The following is a 15,215-nucleotide window of genomic DNA, read 5'->3' on the forward strand; positions in this document are numbered from 1 at the left end:
TTACCATGGTAGATTTGCTTTTCTCCCATTATAGGAAATCTACAACATAAAATACCAATTTTCACCATCAAATGATCATAAAGCTTTATTTTTGTTAGCTTTATTTTTGGGAAGGGGCACAAAAAAAATTTAAACTAGATATAAAGATCGGAGAGATGTGCTGATGTTCTTTCCAGACTGAATCATTCTATGATCCTGTAATCCTAAATTCCCTGTTATGAAGTCTAGAATTTGCCCCCTGTTCTGAATTTTAACCGCTAACACTTCAGAAACAGTAACTACTGATAATCCCAGTAATTTTCCCTTTAAAATTGGTAAATATCATCCACATCTCACTTTTATTTGTATACAGCAATGTAACATCTAGCAGACAACAGGTCTGAGATCGTGGGAGAACATAAGATAGAATCATAGAATCATAGACTAATTTGAGTTGGAAGGGACCTCTAAAGGTCCAACGCCCTGCAGTAAGCATGGACATCCCACCCTACATCAGGTTTCTCAGTGTCTCGTCAAGCCTCACCTTGAATAGTTCTAGGGATGAGGCCCTAACTGCCTCCTTGGGCAACCTTTTCCATTTTTCTGCAACCCGCATGGTAAGGAATTTTTTCCTAACATCCAATCTAAATCTACTCTACTTTAAAATCATTGTCCCTCCACTGTCACTACAGGCCCTTGCCAACTGTGCCTCTCCTGCCTTCCTTTAGGCTTGTGTCTACCTTTAGCTCAGCTGAACACTAACCCCCTTGAAAAACCTGTCCATAAAACTTCAAAGCAGTAGATTTCCATCTAAAACCTGGTCATGGATTTGTGGGGCCTCCTCCTCGCAGCTACACGTGTTCAAGGACAGAATTTTCTTGTCGCTTAATTTGTGGAAACGGGATGAGGATCGGCTTTCTTTTTCTAACCCAAGACTCAGGACTGCCCAAGCCGGTCCTGGCATCAGGGCCGGCGGGACTGCCAGCAGCTGCTGCAGCCGAGCAAATCGATCTCAGGAGCAGCACCGTCCCACTCGGGCCGCTGTCCCACGCCGATCCCGCGCAGCCATTTCCCGCGGGACATCGCCCTCAGAGCAGCGACACCCTCACCAGGGAAGGCTCCGGCAGCCGTTCTGCGCATGCGCCGGGCTGCGGGCCGTCCCGGGCTGCGCTTTGCCAACCGGGCGCGGAGCATTGCGGGACCGCGTCCGCCCCGCTCCCCTTAGCAACGCGGCCTGGCCCGGGAGGGGATACTGCGGCGCACTCGGGGCAGGGGCGGCGGGGCACGGGGGCAGCGGAGAGAAAGCGTGTGCGGCCGAGGGGCGCTGGCGCGGTTGTGCTGGTTCCCTGAGTCTCTCGCCGACCTTCCCTGTGCTCTCGGCGGGGCGCGGCCCGGCCCGGTGGTGGTCTCCCGCCGCTTCGGGGCACATCGCCGCCGCCTCCCCCGATTCGGGCGCTGTCTGGGGAAACCCACAAAAAGGAGCGGTTCGGCTCCGGACCGCGGTGGCACCGCGTACGGCTTAGAGGAGGCCCCAGCCAAGTGGGAAGCGGCGGGGGACAGCATCCTCCCCCTGGAGGGATCCAGGCCGCAGCGCGGGGGCCTGGCTGAGGCTTGCTTCCTGAAGTGCATCCATTTCATACCATAGGTGGAATTAAATGTTACTTTCTTCAGAGGATTTTTTTTTTTTTAATGAAAATAGGCAGCCAGGCAAAGCGAGACCTCCTTAGTATCCTCACTGAGGGAAAGACCACAAGGTAAATGCAGCCGTTTCGGACATGGTGAAGATAGACATTGCAACCCAGGCTTCTTTAATTCTGGGTTTTAAAACACACTTGAAATGGCACAATTATATAAAGAATGTTGCATATAGAGAATAGCTGTGGCCGTGTTCGTACTAGGATGCAGGCAAAGGAAGGAAGATTTAAAGTTAGGTGTCTTTCATTAGAATGACTACTATGGTTTCATATTAAAAAGGCAAGCTTTAGAATATGAGAGAATTACCTTAAATCTGAATTATCCAAGAATTTAAAGATACCATTCGAAAAGTAATAGTTACTTGTTATGAAAAATTTAATGATGTGTATCTTTAAAACAGTTTTCATGACTAGTATAAATACCTAACAAAATCTAACTATGAAATGATGCCATTTACTATTGTCTGTGGACAAACCCTAGTTTTTATAACTAATCACACGTAATTTTTAGTTTCAAAGGTAGCAATTAAAATGAAGTTGGAGCTCTTTTGAACTTGTAAACCTTATTGCTATTTATATTTTACATTAAAAGAAAATATAAAATCACTGAGATAATACTTGGCATGCTAAATGTTTCACAGGAAAAATGATGCAAAATGTGCATCTAGCTCCTGAGGCTGATGAAGATGATCTTTATTCTGGCTACAATGATTATAATCCCACGTTTGACACAGAGGTAAAAATATTTGCTGTTTCCCATCTTTCACATATGTAGGAGTTTAACTTCTAAGTACAAGATAAGAACAAGTGGGTAAAGTAATGCACAAGTGTACTACTGCTTTGAAGTAAAGTTTTCTTTAGCAAGAAATATATAAAGTTTCACCAGAATCTTTTTGTATAGGGTTGTTTTGTTGTGGGTTTTCTTTAAAGTTTTCTATTCTGACAGAATGCTTATGTGTGCCCCATGGCAGATCTAGTGTGCTTTAATGGCTAGAATTTATGAAGTATAAATTCCTAGTTATTTGAAGTCTACATGTACATTCAGGCACATTTAATGTGGTGTTTCCCAGACAACATGCAGCTGCAGGTTTTCTGACAAAGGAGTCTACTTATTGGTCAGTAGGTCATTGATGTCTTATTGTGTTGCACCCGAAGGATGGAACAGTAGAGTGGAGTCCTGCAGGACTCTGGGCAATCAGTAGAGCATCTGGGATGACTTATGGTAACCCTGCTTTCTGGTAACTCCTTATGTAGTGGAATTGGAGCAATAGAGGGGTCATTTGGTCAAAATGCACTACCCTGCTCAAAGCAGGGCCAGTGTTGCAAGATTCAGCATCTTGTGTGGAAACCCAGTGCCAAATACATGGAGTTGCAGCATGACCTTGGAGACATGAGATACCTTAATGCACTGGCAGGCATTAATGTTAAAATTTAGAAATAGTGCTAGTAGTAAGCTTTTAGACAGAAATAAAATTTATCACTAAAGTTCTGGTTCCTCAGTATATTTTTATTTTTCAGATGTTTTTACATGTCCTGATCTAAAATACAAAAAAAAAGACCAAATAATGTACTTGTTATTTATTGTCTGTAAAAACTGTCATTCAATTATCTTCAAGTAAAGTATTTTTGGAAGATGATTATTTTTATTTTTTTTTCACAGATCTGCTTTCAGTAGTCATAAGGTCCTGGAATAGTGTCTTTGAGTGTTTGGTTTTAAAAAGTCTGATATTTTTATTTTATCTTCACAGGATTTAGAAAATGATGTAGCTTTTCAACAGGCAGCAAGAACAAGTCATGGTAGAAGACCACCTGTAAGCATCTTTTAAAATACATTGCAGTAGTGAAGATCTTCTCTAGAGTCCTAAATAAAATTATAAAATGAGATAAAACCATTTTAAAGACTGAAATAATCTATTCTGAAAGGTCTTTGTTTAATCTTCTACACATGGAATTACTCATTCTGACATAAAAGATTGTGATGCATACTAAACAGTGGGATTTAGAAAACAGAGTATTATTTTTAACGGGGTAATTTTTATCTCCATAGTTGTGTAGTTTACATTTACTCTCACTTTAATTTAGCTGTGACTTAATCTTATATTTGTTTTCAAAGCTAAACATAAAGTTGGCATCAGCACGCTAGCAGCACATACTGTATGTCTAAATAAGAGCTGGAGCTGCCTGATTAATGCTAATACTTTGCTAAAGTATCTGGGACTGTAAAGAGAATCCTTTCTATAATAATTGGAGCATTATTTCTATGAATCTAGTATAGAAACTATATAGAAAGACTGATAATTAACACATATGGTTGTTAATTGTTTGTTTGTTTGTTTGTTTGTTTTTCCACCCAGTTGACAGCCAAAATTCCTGGCACATCAGCTTCAAGACCTTTAGCTACTGGATCAGGGGTATGTTTATGTTCTGTTGTATTCTTAATGAAAATTGCATGCTTAATTAAAAATTAATTTGCCACTGAAACAGTAAATGTCTATGCATTTTTTAAAAGGTCTGACAGAAATATCCACATACATATAAAAAAATTTTGAGTTTGTACTAAATGGAGCTCAACGTCTTTAAGTCTGCCAGACACTGGCAGTGTATTGCATATGAATACCATAAATGGGGATTTTGGTACGAATTTATGTGAGAATTATATCAACTCTTAAAACTCCATGTTGATAAGACTGTACATAGGCTTTACAGGCTTCTAATGCTTTGTGAATGCTAGTGTTAAACAACTTATTTTTGTAGTCAAAGGCAGGTTTAACTTCATCTATGGGAAGACCAATGACAGGAACTATACAGGTAAAAATTTTGATACTTAACATTTTATACTGATTTGGGTCAATGAAGTTTTCATGTAAATGTTTGAGTTTGATACAAGTATTTAAATTTAATAGAAATAATAAAATTACTACACTTTGTTTTGTCCTTTTTTGAAAATACTATTGTCAGAAAGCATGATGGTTGTTAGGAGCACAGGGTTGGAGGCCAGTGTAGTCTGTTTTAACACTTGTTGACATGCAGTGAGTAATTTGTTATTGAAATAGAAGAGAGGTAGATTCTGGCATAGCTATGGCTAATGTGAAAACTGCTAGTTCTCTAACAAAGCTCAGGAAAGGGCTGAGGGACCAGGGCTGAGTTTATATAAAACTCCTGGACCTATGGTTAGACTTTGTGGCTGGAGGCTGCAGGTGAAATCTGGTCAGGGTCATTAAGGTTTATTAGTGCACTCAGTGTTTGGACAGGAAGGTTTACTAAGCTGACATGGGGTATGGTCATTTTTGTGTTGGGAGGCAATGGATGGTAATAAGTTACAAATCCAAAAAAAAATGCTGTAGTTCATTTGTTCCTCTCTTCATTTAGGTAAAGTAAAACATCCTGATCCATAATATCATAGGATTCTCTTCGTTATTAATAAAAATGAAAAAAAGAAACTGAGTTCTGAAACAGTGTGGCAGGAAGCTAGAGTACATTATAGATCAAGACCAAAAATTCTTAAGACTTTTGTAAAAGTGAAAGATGTTTGAAAGTATTCTGAATACATATAAATTGTATACAAAGTAATAAGTGTTCCTTTGTGTCCGCTACAGTTTATAGATAGTATTTGTTTCTCTGGTTTGTAGATACTTACAAAATCATAGATTATTTGGTTGGAAAGGACCTCAAGGATCATCTGGTTCAAGCTTTCTTGGCAAAACACAGTCTAGATTATGTGGCTCAGCACCCTGCTGAATCTTAAAAGTATCCAATGTTGGCCAATCCACCATTTCCCTGTGGAGAGTATTCTAGTGGCTGATTGTGCTCACTGTGAAGAATTTTCCTCCTTTGTCTAATCAGAAATTCCTCAGGAGTAACTTTTACCCATTACCCGTTTGTCTTTTCCATGTGACTCCTTGCAAAACAGCAGTCTCCACCTTCTTTGTAGCCACTCTTTAAATATCTGGAATATGGTGAAAGTGTTTTCTCTAAACCTTCTTTTCTCAAGGCTGAACAAATCCATATTATATGATTATATAATTTAAGAAATAAAAACGTTTTTTAAAGTACTCAGCTTACTGAAGTGGTAACAACTGATTTTTGCATTTAAGGTTTTGTAATGTGTAACTGATGTCTATATTGTCCACATTCTATTTTTTAGGAAGATTATTTTAATATGTATTCCTTTTTATTGAAGGATGGCGTTGCTCGACCAATGACAGCAGTGCAAGCTGCAGGTTACACTAAGGCAGCTATGAGAGGTATGGTTTGCAGAAGCACCCACATGTCAGAGGGATGTGCTATTTTACAGTTTTCAGTACCCTTAATTTTGCAGGTTCTTCATTTGATCCACTTGGCCAAGCAAGAGGTCCTGCTCCACCTCTGGAAATGAAAAATTCGGACAGGTGTGTTCAGTTTTGCATGAAATTATTTCAAAGCACCAAGAGCAACAAAAAAATCCAAGCATGAGTGGAGTTTAAAAACAGGCAGCTAGGAAACCCTTGAGAGCCCAAACGCTTAACTTGGTGGAATAATACCACAAACATTTATTTGTGTTCTTAGCTGACTTGCCAGAGCAGTTGCACTGACTTTCAGGAATCTTTGACAATTGCTGTGATACTTCTATAGAATTGAGGAGGATTATGAAAGAGTGTGTGACAGGCAAGGAACATCATGATTCATTCAGCTCTCTGGGAAGACCTTGGGGTAATTTTGCCTGCTGTTTTTCCTTGTTTACTCTTAACTTAGCACTGAAGGTGAAACAGGTTGTGAAGGTTTTGCAGACTGGTGTGAATGTTGGGGAGTTCACTGAGAACAAGTCATTGAGCTTTTTAATATACAAAAGTTGTATTCCTTAAATACAGCTAAATAGAAACAGGGCATCCTACTGAAATGTTTGGTTATTAAACTGAGGAAAAAATCTAGGTGAAAAACAACGGTTCATTATAATTTGGTTTTGCAAATTATAACTTAGACTTTAAAGTTATCCATGCAAATAAAGGTTCAATTAATTGCTCTTAATACAAAAAATGTTTACAAGGTGTTTGTTTTGAAAATTTTACCAGCCCATCTGTTTATTCTGTCTGTATTTCTTCTGAACAAATTGGGGCCATGAAATTCATATGACTATCTTGGTCTCAGAGGATTTATGTTTTCTTAGGTCTCCGGTCTCAAATTAAAAGTGTGAATGTGTTATCTTTAGAGGATATAATGTAAAATTATATTTTGTTTGATGGGAAGACCAGCTAGTTGTTACATATGATACATCACTATGTTGTTTTGTTGAGAACATCTTGCATAAAAGCCTGGAGTTTGCAGTTATGGTACCAGTGTTAATCCTTTTATTGTTATTTTTATTTCAGCTCAGAAGAGAAGATTAGGCAGTTGGAAAAAAAAGTGAATGAACTGGTTGAAGAAAGCTGCATTGCCAACAGCTGTGGAGACTTGAAATTGGTAATTTTCCTGGATTTCATTTCACTTTTGGTACTATGTGAAGAACAACATGAGTAGATAGATGTTTCAAACTGACTTGAGTTTAAACATTTAAAATTATTAAAATCATCGTAGTTCTTATTTTGCTATGATTTTTCTAATCCAGTATTGTGTTGCCAAAATAAAAAAAAAGGTAAGAGCTGCATTTCTTGCTTATATGCTTAAGATTTCAGGGTTACAAAACCTCCTTTTCCTGTATTTCCATTGGCTTCTTCAAAGGAGTCTGATCAATTAGTCATACTGGGACAGACATGCCTTGTCTGACCTATGGACTCTGTGGTAATGGGTGACCCTTCTTCAATACCAGACTTGTAATTGGCATCTTTGCAGTATTTGATCCTCAGGTGTGTAAGGATCTTGTCTGAGGCACATTCTGTTTCCTTGATGTTGCTTGGGCTTTTTGGATAACGTCATTTTCATCCAGAACTGGTCATCTGAGTCTGACAAAAAGGTTTATCTATGCACGCTCTGAGTCAGACAATTTTGAGTCTCAAAGTCTTGTGAAACATGGTGGGTGCAGCGTAATTTAATCTTACCTCAGCTGTGTTAATGTATGGGTAGCCTAAGCTGCAGTTTGGATCTGTTAAGAAGGCATCTTTTGATAGATCATCTTTGTTCAGAAATCTTTGCATTGAGATCTAGAATCTATTCAGCTCTAAGGAACAACACTGGACTCGGTGACAGTGAGAGCTTTCTAATCTTGAAGGGACTTGACGTGCTCTATATGAACAGTGAAAGCCTCCTTTAGCTCTTTTATGTAAGGTGATATTGTGTGCCTATGTGATGCATGCCTAAGACTACATGTTGTTTTTACAATCTTATTTTTATTTGGTGGGTTTCTTAAGTAGTAATTCTTTATTTGCACGTTTCAGTCCTGTAGAGGAGATACTCCATGTAACAGTGGTGAGGTCTCTCTTTGTTAGCAGAGAACTACCCAGTGTTTCATTAAGCATACCTGATTCAAGGTGTTCTCCTCTCTTTAAAACATCAGCTTACCTTTGGATCTAGTACAGCAGCAACGTACTTATCAGTTATTTTGTTTTATGTAGTGAATATTTTCAATTGCAGAATAGGACATTTACCCTATTATAGTATGACTGGAAGATTAAAGTTGTCTTGAGGACTGTCTTTCAGGATGGGCAACATCCCATATCTTTTTACCTACTATAAAGAAGTTTGTATCTGTTACTTTTGAGAAGAAAGCTTTCACAGCTCTCTGAATGCATTCTTGTTTCTCTGGTTAAAAAGCCTCTTCAGTGTGTGCACTGATTCCAGTGATCCTGATGAAATTATGACAAGATTGTTCATCTTGATTATGGTAGGTCAGCCAAGGCAGTTCTGGTGTCATGATGATGCCATGCAGTGTGAAGACAGCCTTCATGCTTCTGCCTTCTGGGACAAGGATCTGGGATCCTGGTCTACCTCAGTCATACTCCTTTGCAATGATTTTTGGATTATCTGTTGAGCTAATAGCCTGATAACTCCTTTGGAGAGAGGGATTTCACTTAGCATGTCTCTGCCTGTCAGTCCCCACTGTAGGGAGTTTACTTCCTTGGGGAGTTAACAAGAAGGCTTCTAGCAATGGAACTCTGAGCCCTACAGTAGACTTAAATCTGATATTTAGTCTGGATGGATCCACCTTTCAGGGCAACAGAGATCCTCTTATGTTGCATTTCTATAGAGCTTTGCTGCTGCTGCTAGCTACTGATCAGAGAGTATGAAAGAAGTCTTAACTATTTCTTATGTTAATTTAGGATAAGTATCCTTACAGACCTATCCTAATTTATTTCTTATATAATGTCTGAATTTCACCTTCACTAAAATGTGAGCCATCCTGTTTCGTTAATTCTTCTTAGACCTCTTGCACGTATGGCCAAGAACGTTCTTTGTTTTTTGATGTCAAAGAGTTGTTTCTTATGTAGATTATGCCAGACCGTCCTGAGAATCCTCTGGGATGTCTGTGTTAGTTTCTGACAAGTCCATTATTCTGTAGAAGTCATCAAAGTTGCCAATTCATTGTCTATAAAACAGCCAGGTTGGATTTGTCTTCTCTCATAAGGACTAAGAATCAGGCTAAATCTTGAGAAGTACTTCTTCACTGCAGAAGCATACAAGACTGCTAATTGCAGTCATAGACCTGTGATGTTACTTGCTTGAAGGGTCTTGATGCTAATCTGCAGAAGGTAAAGCAGTAATTTTGGAGTTACTTGAATAGTAAACGAACATGTGAAATACCACTTGTGGATAGATAAAAAAGGGGAGCAATTTCCAATGTTTAGAATTAGTCAAGGTGTATGTATTGTATACATGTCTGTAACATGCATATTTATTTCCTGCCTTCACTTCCTTCCTACACCTTGCTGTGCTGGGATTCTGCAGCTAAAGAAACCAGTCAAGCTCAAATGTTCCCTCTTTTTTCTTCTTTTTTCTGGGTGTTTTTTTTTGTTTTGTTTTGGGTTTTTTTCCTTTCTTTTTAATATTTATGTGCACTTCTATGATTAATACAAGTAAAATAGTCTTCTAGGGTCGTGATTATAGCATATACATGTGTGACTGTGCTCTAATATTATACAGCTAAGCAATCTTAGATGACTACATCTATGTACTGGTAATTAACACCTTTCTGTGAGTTATATTGATACTTTTCAGTCTCTGGGTTCAGTCTGGGCATCTAAAGAAAATGGATATGGGTATATTATTTTCATAGTTGTTTTGAATGTATTTTTGGGTTAGAAAGATTAAAGACATTCCTGAATTCTTTTATTTTATTAAAGGCTCTGGAAAAAGCAAAAGAGGCTGGAAGAAAGGAAAGACTATTGGTGAGACAACATGAACAAGTTGCTACTCCAGAAAACATCAACTTAGACCTCACTTACTCAGTAAGTGCTTAGAAATCTTCCCTGTGTGAAACTTATTGATAGCAAACCTCCTAAAGAGACATTTCATTATTGGGTGTGTGTGTTAAATAAATAGTCTAGAAGTGTAGCATGCCTGGAGAAGAAAACAGGAGAGATCAGACACTGACTTCTATTTGAACCATAAAGTAACAGAGAATGTATTACATGAAATAGGATATATCCTATATAGGATATATTCCTAAATCCTCAATCATAAAGCAGTCATTTAGATTTACACTCTGGTTTTCAAAGTAGTAGACTTTTTTTTTTTCTTAAAAAAAAAAGGATACAACATAAATAAAAATTCTTAAGGGGTGTTTGAAGTTATATTCCAGGTAGCACTGTAGAGAGAAAATAATTAACAAGATTATTCATAGTTGGGCAGACATATTAATTTATTTTACAATGAAGGTCAGAGTAAAGCTGAGGGAAAAATGTGGAGATGCTTTACCTGACATCAACAAGAACTTTTGTTTTGAAACAGCAGTTTGGAAAAATTCTCTCCTCATAAACTGAGACCACAGGTATTAGGAGTGTCTTCCATATGCTGGTAGTCATGAATTGTATACAGTTGCTATGAATTATCTTGTGTGAATATTTTTTAACACCCTTGCATTATAACATTCTGTTTACTTAGATCTAAGGTCCACTTTGCATGACTTTTAATGGTAGTTTTTGAAGTACAAAATAAATGAATTATCTAGAATAAGTAGATTCAAAACTGGTTTTTTCTGGTAAAAGCAATACTTCCAAGGTAAATTGATTTGAAATTATCTGTTATACATTCTAGTTTTTAATGTGGAGAGAACAACATACATTCTTTTACCTATAATCCCTTTTTTCTGTAGGTTCTTTTCAATCTGGCCAGTCAGTATGCTGCTAATGAAATGTATGCTGAAGCACTGAATACTTACCAAGTTATAGTGAAGAATAAGATGTTCAACAATGGAGGTAGGGTACATTCCAAGGTGCATTAAAAATCAGGTATTCTACATTAGGACTTTGTGTGCAGAGATCACAAGAGATTTCATCCCTTGTGTCTGCCAGAGTGAACAACAGATACTCATAATCTCTGACTTGGTAGAACTTAATGTGGTTTGGCTGAGCTAAACATAAAGCCAAATGTATAATTTTCTCATGCAGCACACACTATGTTGTTTCTCTTTTGCCTCAGCTTTTTCCTTCTGAAAGCTTCTTTTCAGCTATCTGCATATCCTTGAGACTCCTATAGTGCACTTTTCTCAGAAATGCTTGTTTGCAGCTGTCTGTCTAGACAGCACTGTAAATATTTCATTCCTCAATACCCAATCAAAATCAGAACACATCTCACACTGGTAGTTCTTTCCTAGATTTCATTACTGCTTCATCTCCTCCTGAGTGTAAATTCACAGGAGGCTCTTCTACAAAATGTTTCTTTAAAGGGATGCTGATACCCTATAATAAAAACAAATTTACTAGAAAGCTGTTCTTATCTTCACTTTGAAGCAATTTTAGAATGTTGTAACAGTACTTTTAAAAGACTTTATCTCATTGGCTTCTTTTGACAGGAAGACTGAAGGTAAATATGGGAAATATATATTTTAAACAACGGAACTATTCAAAAGCTGTCAAATTCTACCGGATGGCTCTAGACCAGATTCCTAGCACCCACAAAGAGATGAGGTAAGTTTCTACTAGTAGGCATGGTTCTGAAATACAAGTTTGGGTACAGTGTGATTGGATAGTTAAAAGTATAACCTAATCTTGATTTCTTTCGTTAGGATTAAAATAATGGAAAACATTGGAATTGCATTTATTAAAACTGGCCAGTACTTTGATGCTATTTCTTCATTTGAATATATAATGAGCATGTCTCCAAACCTGAAAGCAGGCTTCAACTTAATCCTATGTTATTTTGCTGTTGGAAATGGTGAGCAAATGAAGACAGCCTTCCAAAAACTGATTGCAGTTCCCTTGGAAGTGGATTATGATGACAAATACATTTCAGCAAATGTAAGTTTGTACAAAACAGACTGTGTATGTTTGAAGAAAATAAACTGTGTCTTTATATGCTGTATCAGAAGAACAGGGGAGAGACATCAAATGCCTGAATTATACTGAGCATGTAAATCAGTGTGTATTTACATATCTAGAATAACTCTTTACCAGTATGATGTTAGTATGGCAGTACTGCTTAGAAGTGTAAAATGATGTCAATGTTCAAATCCTTTTTTCCTCAGAAGACATGATGTACATAAAATTCACATTACATGATTGTCTTCATAATGCATTTGTTGAAATTTTTCTAGGCCACTTAGCCTCCTTTGTTTAAAAAGTTATTAAAATATTATAAGCTAAAATAGAGGGAGCAAAGCAATTAGTGAGTTAATTCAAGTGATCTGAAGAGAGTACTAATAAAAGTTGTAATACTGTAATGTTATTTTAAAGAAGAAAATTTTAGTTAGGTTCACGTATTATTGTAGTTTATTAGACTTTATTGGAAACTGATCTTCCTTTGTACAATGCTCATGATGTGAAAGAAAAGAAAAAGTAATTAATATGTTTAGGGTCCCTCTTAGAAATATCCTTTACAGAAAGATTAAGACAAGCCTTTAGTGTCCTCTTAGCAATCTTTTTTTTTTTGAGTGATATGAAGCTTGCATTTTCATTCCTAAAGGTCAAAGATATAATTAGTCCTTGAACTACTTGCACCTTAAGATTAGCTGTTGCTTCCTGTTGTTCTAGCATGAAGAAATAAAGTTTTAATATATGAAGCATATATAAGTGAGGAAGGGGTGGCTGCCCATCATTATGGTATTAGTTCTTCTAGAACTAACAGATGTGTGATAGAAACCACAAGATAATCGTGTGGGATATTGTAATGAGAAGGTAGGACTTCCCTGTCTCATGCATGTAACATTAACTACACCTGTTAACGACCCTGGTGTCAGCTATGGCCAAGTAAGTGAGCAGAAGAACCAGATTAAAGTTGTTGTAATTCCAAATGTCAGAATTTGTGGTTAGAAAACTACTTGAAATTGAAGCTCATGTTTTGAAATTTGAAAAGTAAATAACAGATGTTACAGACTATGTAATTTGCATAAATTTGTATTTACTGTTGTATTGTCTATAAAAGAATTAAAATGCATGTATATGGCATAATTGGCATTTGTTTTGTCCTCCTGCAGGATGATGCACATACAAATCTACTGATTGAAGCCATTAAAAATGACAGCTTAAGACAAATAGAACGTGAGAGGTAATGGTGGAGTCAATTCTTTCTTGACTGTGGTGCCATGAATTTTAGCTTCTGAAAATACTATCAGTCTTCTAACATGCCCACAGTTCTTGTTATAAAAGTGTCCTTATAATTCTTAGATGCAAAACACGCTTGGATGCTCTGGTTAGATTGCTCAGTCTAATGTACTGCACCGTATTAGTGTATTTACCCCAAATGCTTACTTACAGCTTATGGTACTTAAAACTTGTAGCATTGTTGATTTTTTTTAAAAAAATTCAACTACAGCATGCAGTGAAAGGAAACCAGAAAGAACTGAGGGCTTTATCAAGGTATAGGGAAGCAGCAGTAGCAGGGTCTGGTTGGATTGACTTGTAAGATGGTCTTGAATGCAGGAAGAAGAAGAACAACATTTGTTTATTTTTTGTAAACATATTTTCAAAATTATAACATTTTTTTGTGTTGTTTCTTGTGTCACCTTTTTGTTTCCTTAGGAAATCCATGGCAGAGGAATACATCATGACAGCTGCTAAACTCATTGCACCTGTAATTGAGACATCTTTTGCAGTGGGCTATGACTGGTAAGACTCAAGCAGAGCTTGGTTTTGTGTAAACTGTATGTCCATCTCTCCTGCTTGTCACAAAACCAGATTAACAATCATAAACAGCCTGGGAAATACTTTGTTGCACATCTCAAACATTGTGTCCAGGCTGTTTTCAATTGTCTGTAATGATCTAGAGAAGAGCTAAGAAAGCATTAGAGTCTCCTCTGTGGTGTTAAAAATTAATCCCATTGTATTGTTGAAACTTAACTCTTGATTATACATTTTGAACCAGTATTTGTTAGCACAAAAAGAGCTTTTTAAAGCTCTATTTGAAAATTCAGCTTGAAAATTCAGTAACTTTTTACAAGTTTTGATAGACAAATGCTATGCAAAGGGCTATGTTCATTACTCCTCACTGTAAGTTTGAAGATAGCACAGTGAAGACTTGGGGTGCCTAAGAAGTTTTCTGTACTCCATAGAGTCATTATATGATTATATGAAGCACTGGGATCTAAATATTACTAGAAAGGTTTATTTGCATTTTATTTATAAAGTTTGTAAATGCAAGCTTAATTTACTACTTTTCAAACTTTTATACACGTGTATACTGTGATAGGCTGCTAATGCAGTTTACCATTTTGACTTTTGTATCCACTTTATTTTTCAATTCACAGTTTACAATTATTTTCAAGTTTTGCAGGTCCTATAATATAATCAAGCAATGAAGCTGTTGGTACTACCATTAAATTATCTCTCATACAGACGTATTTAGTCTGATAGAGTCCACAAGATGTTTTTAATAATTTAATAATTATAATAATCTTGTAATTTCCCTGTTTTTTCCATTCTGAGTTACTGTATTAAACAGTAGGTCTTGTGAAAATTACCTTGCTGCTTTATAACTTGCTAGCATGGGTAAGTCAGATTTGTTTGCTCTTTATCTTGTTTTTTGTTCAAGAAAACTGGAAAAAGTTGTCAGATACTCAACTTCCTTAGTGTGCTATCCACAAAATACTTGTCATGAAGTAAAACACTCCATATCTGTTCTGGCTTGTTAAAAAATTGTGGTCAGATGTGTTGGATTGTTTTGTTTATATCAGGACAGATTTACTCTCTTTGCTGAGGTATTCAAACTTAGTGAAGAAGTTTAACCAGCAGTTTGGGCTTACTTGAGTCCTCTGACTATTAACTGTTCTTTTAATCAATTAATTTTATTTAGAGAAGCAAAGTGGGGACTAGTAATCATCATAGAATCATAGAATGGTTTAGGTTGGAAGGGACCTTAAAGGTAACCTGGTTCCAAGCCCCCTGCATGGGCAGGTTGATTGGAGTCCTGTGCAGGCTGTCTCTGAACACTTCCAGGGAGGGGACTCATAACTTCTTACATGAAATGTGACAGGATCTTGGC

The 15,215-nt window shown here is 37.0% G+C and overlaps 1 protein-coding gene across 4 annotated transcripts in view; it reads left to right on the forward strand.

The window, feature by feature from the left end:
- Positions 1-1,129: 1,129 nt before the first annotated feature.
- The window catches only part of IFT88 (intraflagellar transport 88), a 43,875-nt gene continuing 29,789 nt past the window's right edge, over positions 1,130-15,215 (forward strand). The window contains exons 1-14 of one of the 4 annotated variants that reach the window (XR_011724209.1): positions 1,276-1,733; positions 2,315-2,409; positions 3,422-3,484; positions 4,028-4,084; positions 4,428-4,481; positions 5,854-5,917; positions 5,992-6,061; positions 7,019-7,109; positions 9,923-10,027; positions 10,894-10,996; positions 11,593-11,707; positions 11,806-12,037; positions 13,213-13,283; positions 13,757-13,843. Coding sequence is in view for 3 of the 4 variants with exons in the window: in XM_071735382.1 (XP_071591483.1) it covers positions 2,320-2,409; positions 3,422-3,484; positions 4,028-4,084; positions 4,428-4,481; positions 5,854-5,917; positions 5,992-6,061; positions 7,019-7,109; positions 9,923-10,027; positions 10,894-10,996; positions 11,593-11,707; positions 11,806-12,037; positions 13,213-13,283; positions 13,757-13,843 (1,202 nt within the window). In the remaining variant the exon portion in view is untranslated. Of the gene's footprint in view, positions 1,734-2,314; positions 2,410-3,421; positions 3,485-4,027; positions 4,085-4,427; positions 4,482-5,853; positions 5,918-5,991; positions 6,062-7,018; positions 7,110-9,922; positions 10,028-10,893; positions 10,997-11,592; positions 11,708-11,805; positions 12,038-13,212; positions 13,284-13,756; positions 13,844-15,215 lie in introns of all 4 variants that reach the window. The other 3 variants (XM_071735382.1, XM_071735365.1, XM_071735374.1) reach the window with 3 other exon arrangements.

Source organism: Heliangelus exortis, chromosome 1, assembly GCF_036169615.1.
Source record: "Heliangelus exortis chromosome 1, bHelExo1.hap1, whole genome shotgun sequence".
NCBI classification, from domain to species: Eukaryota; Metazoa; Chordata; class Aves; order Apodiformes; family Trochilidae; genus Heliangelus; species Heliangelus exortis.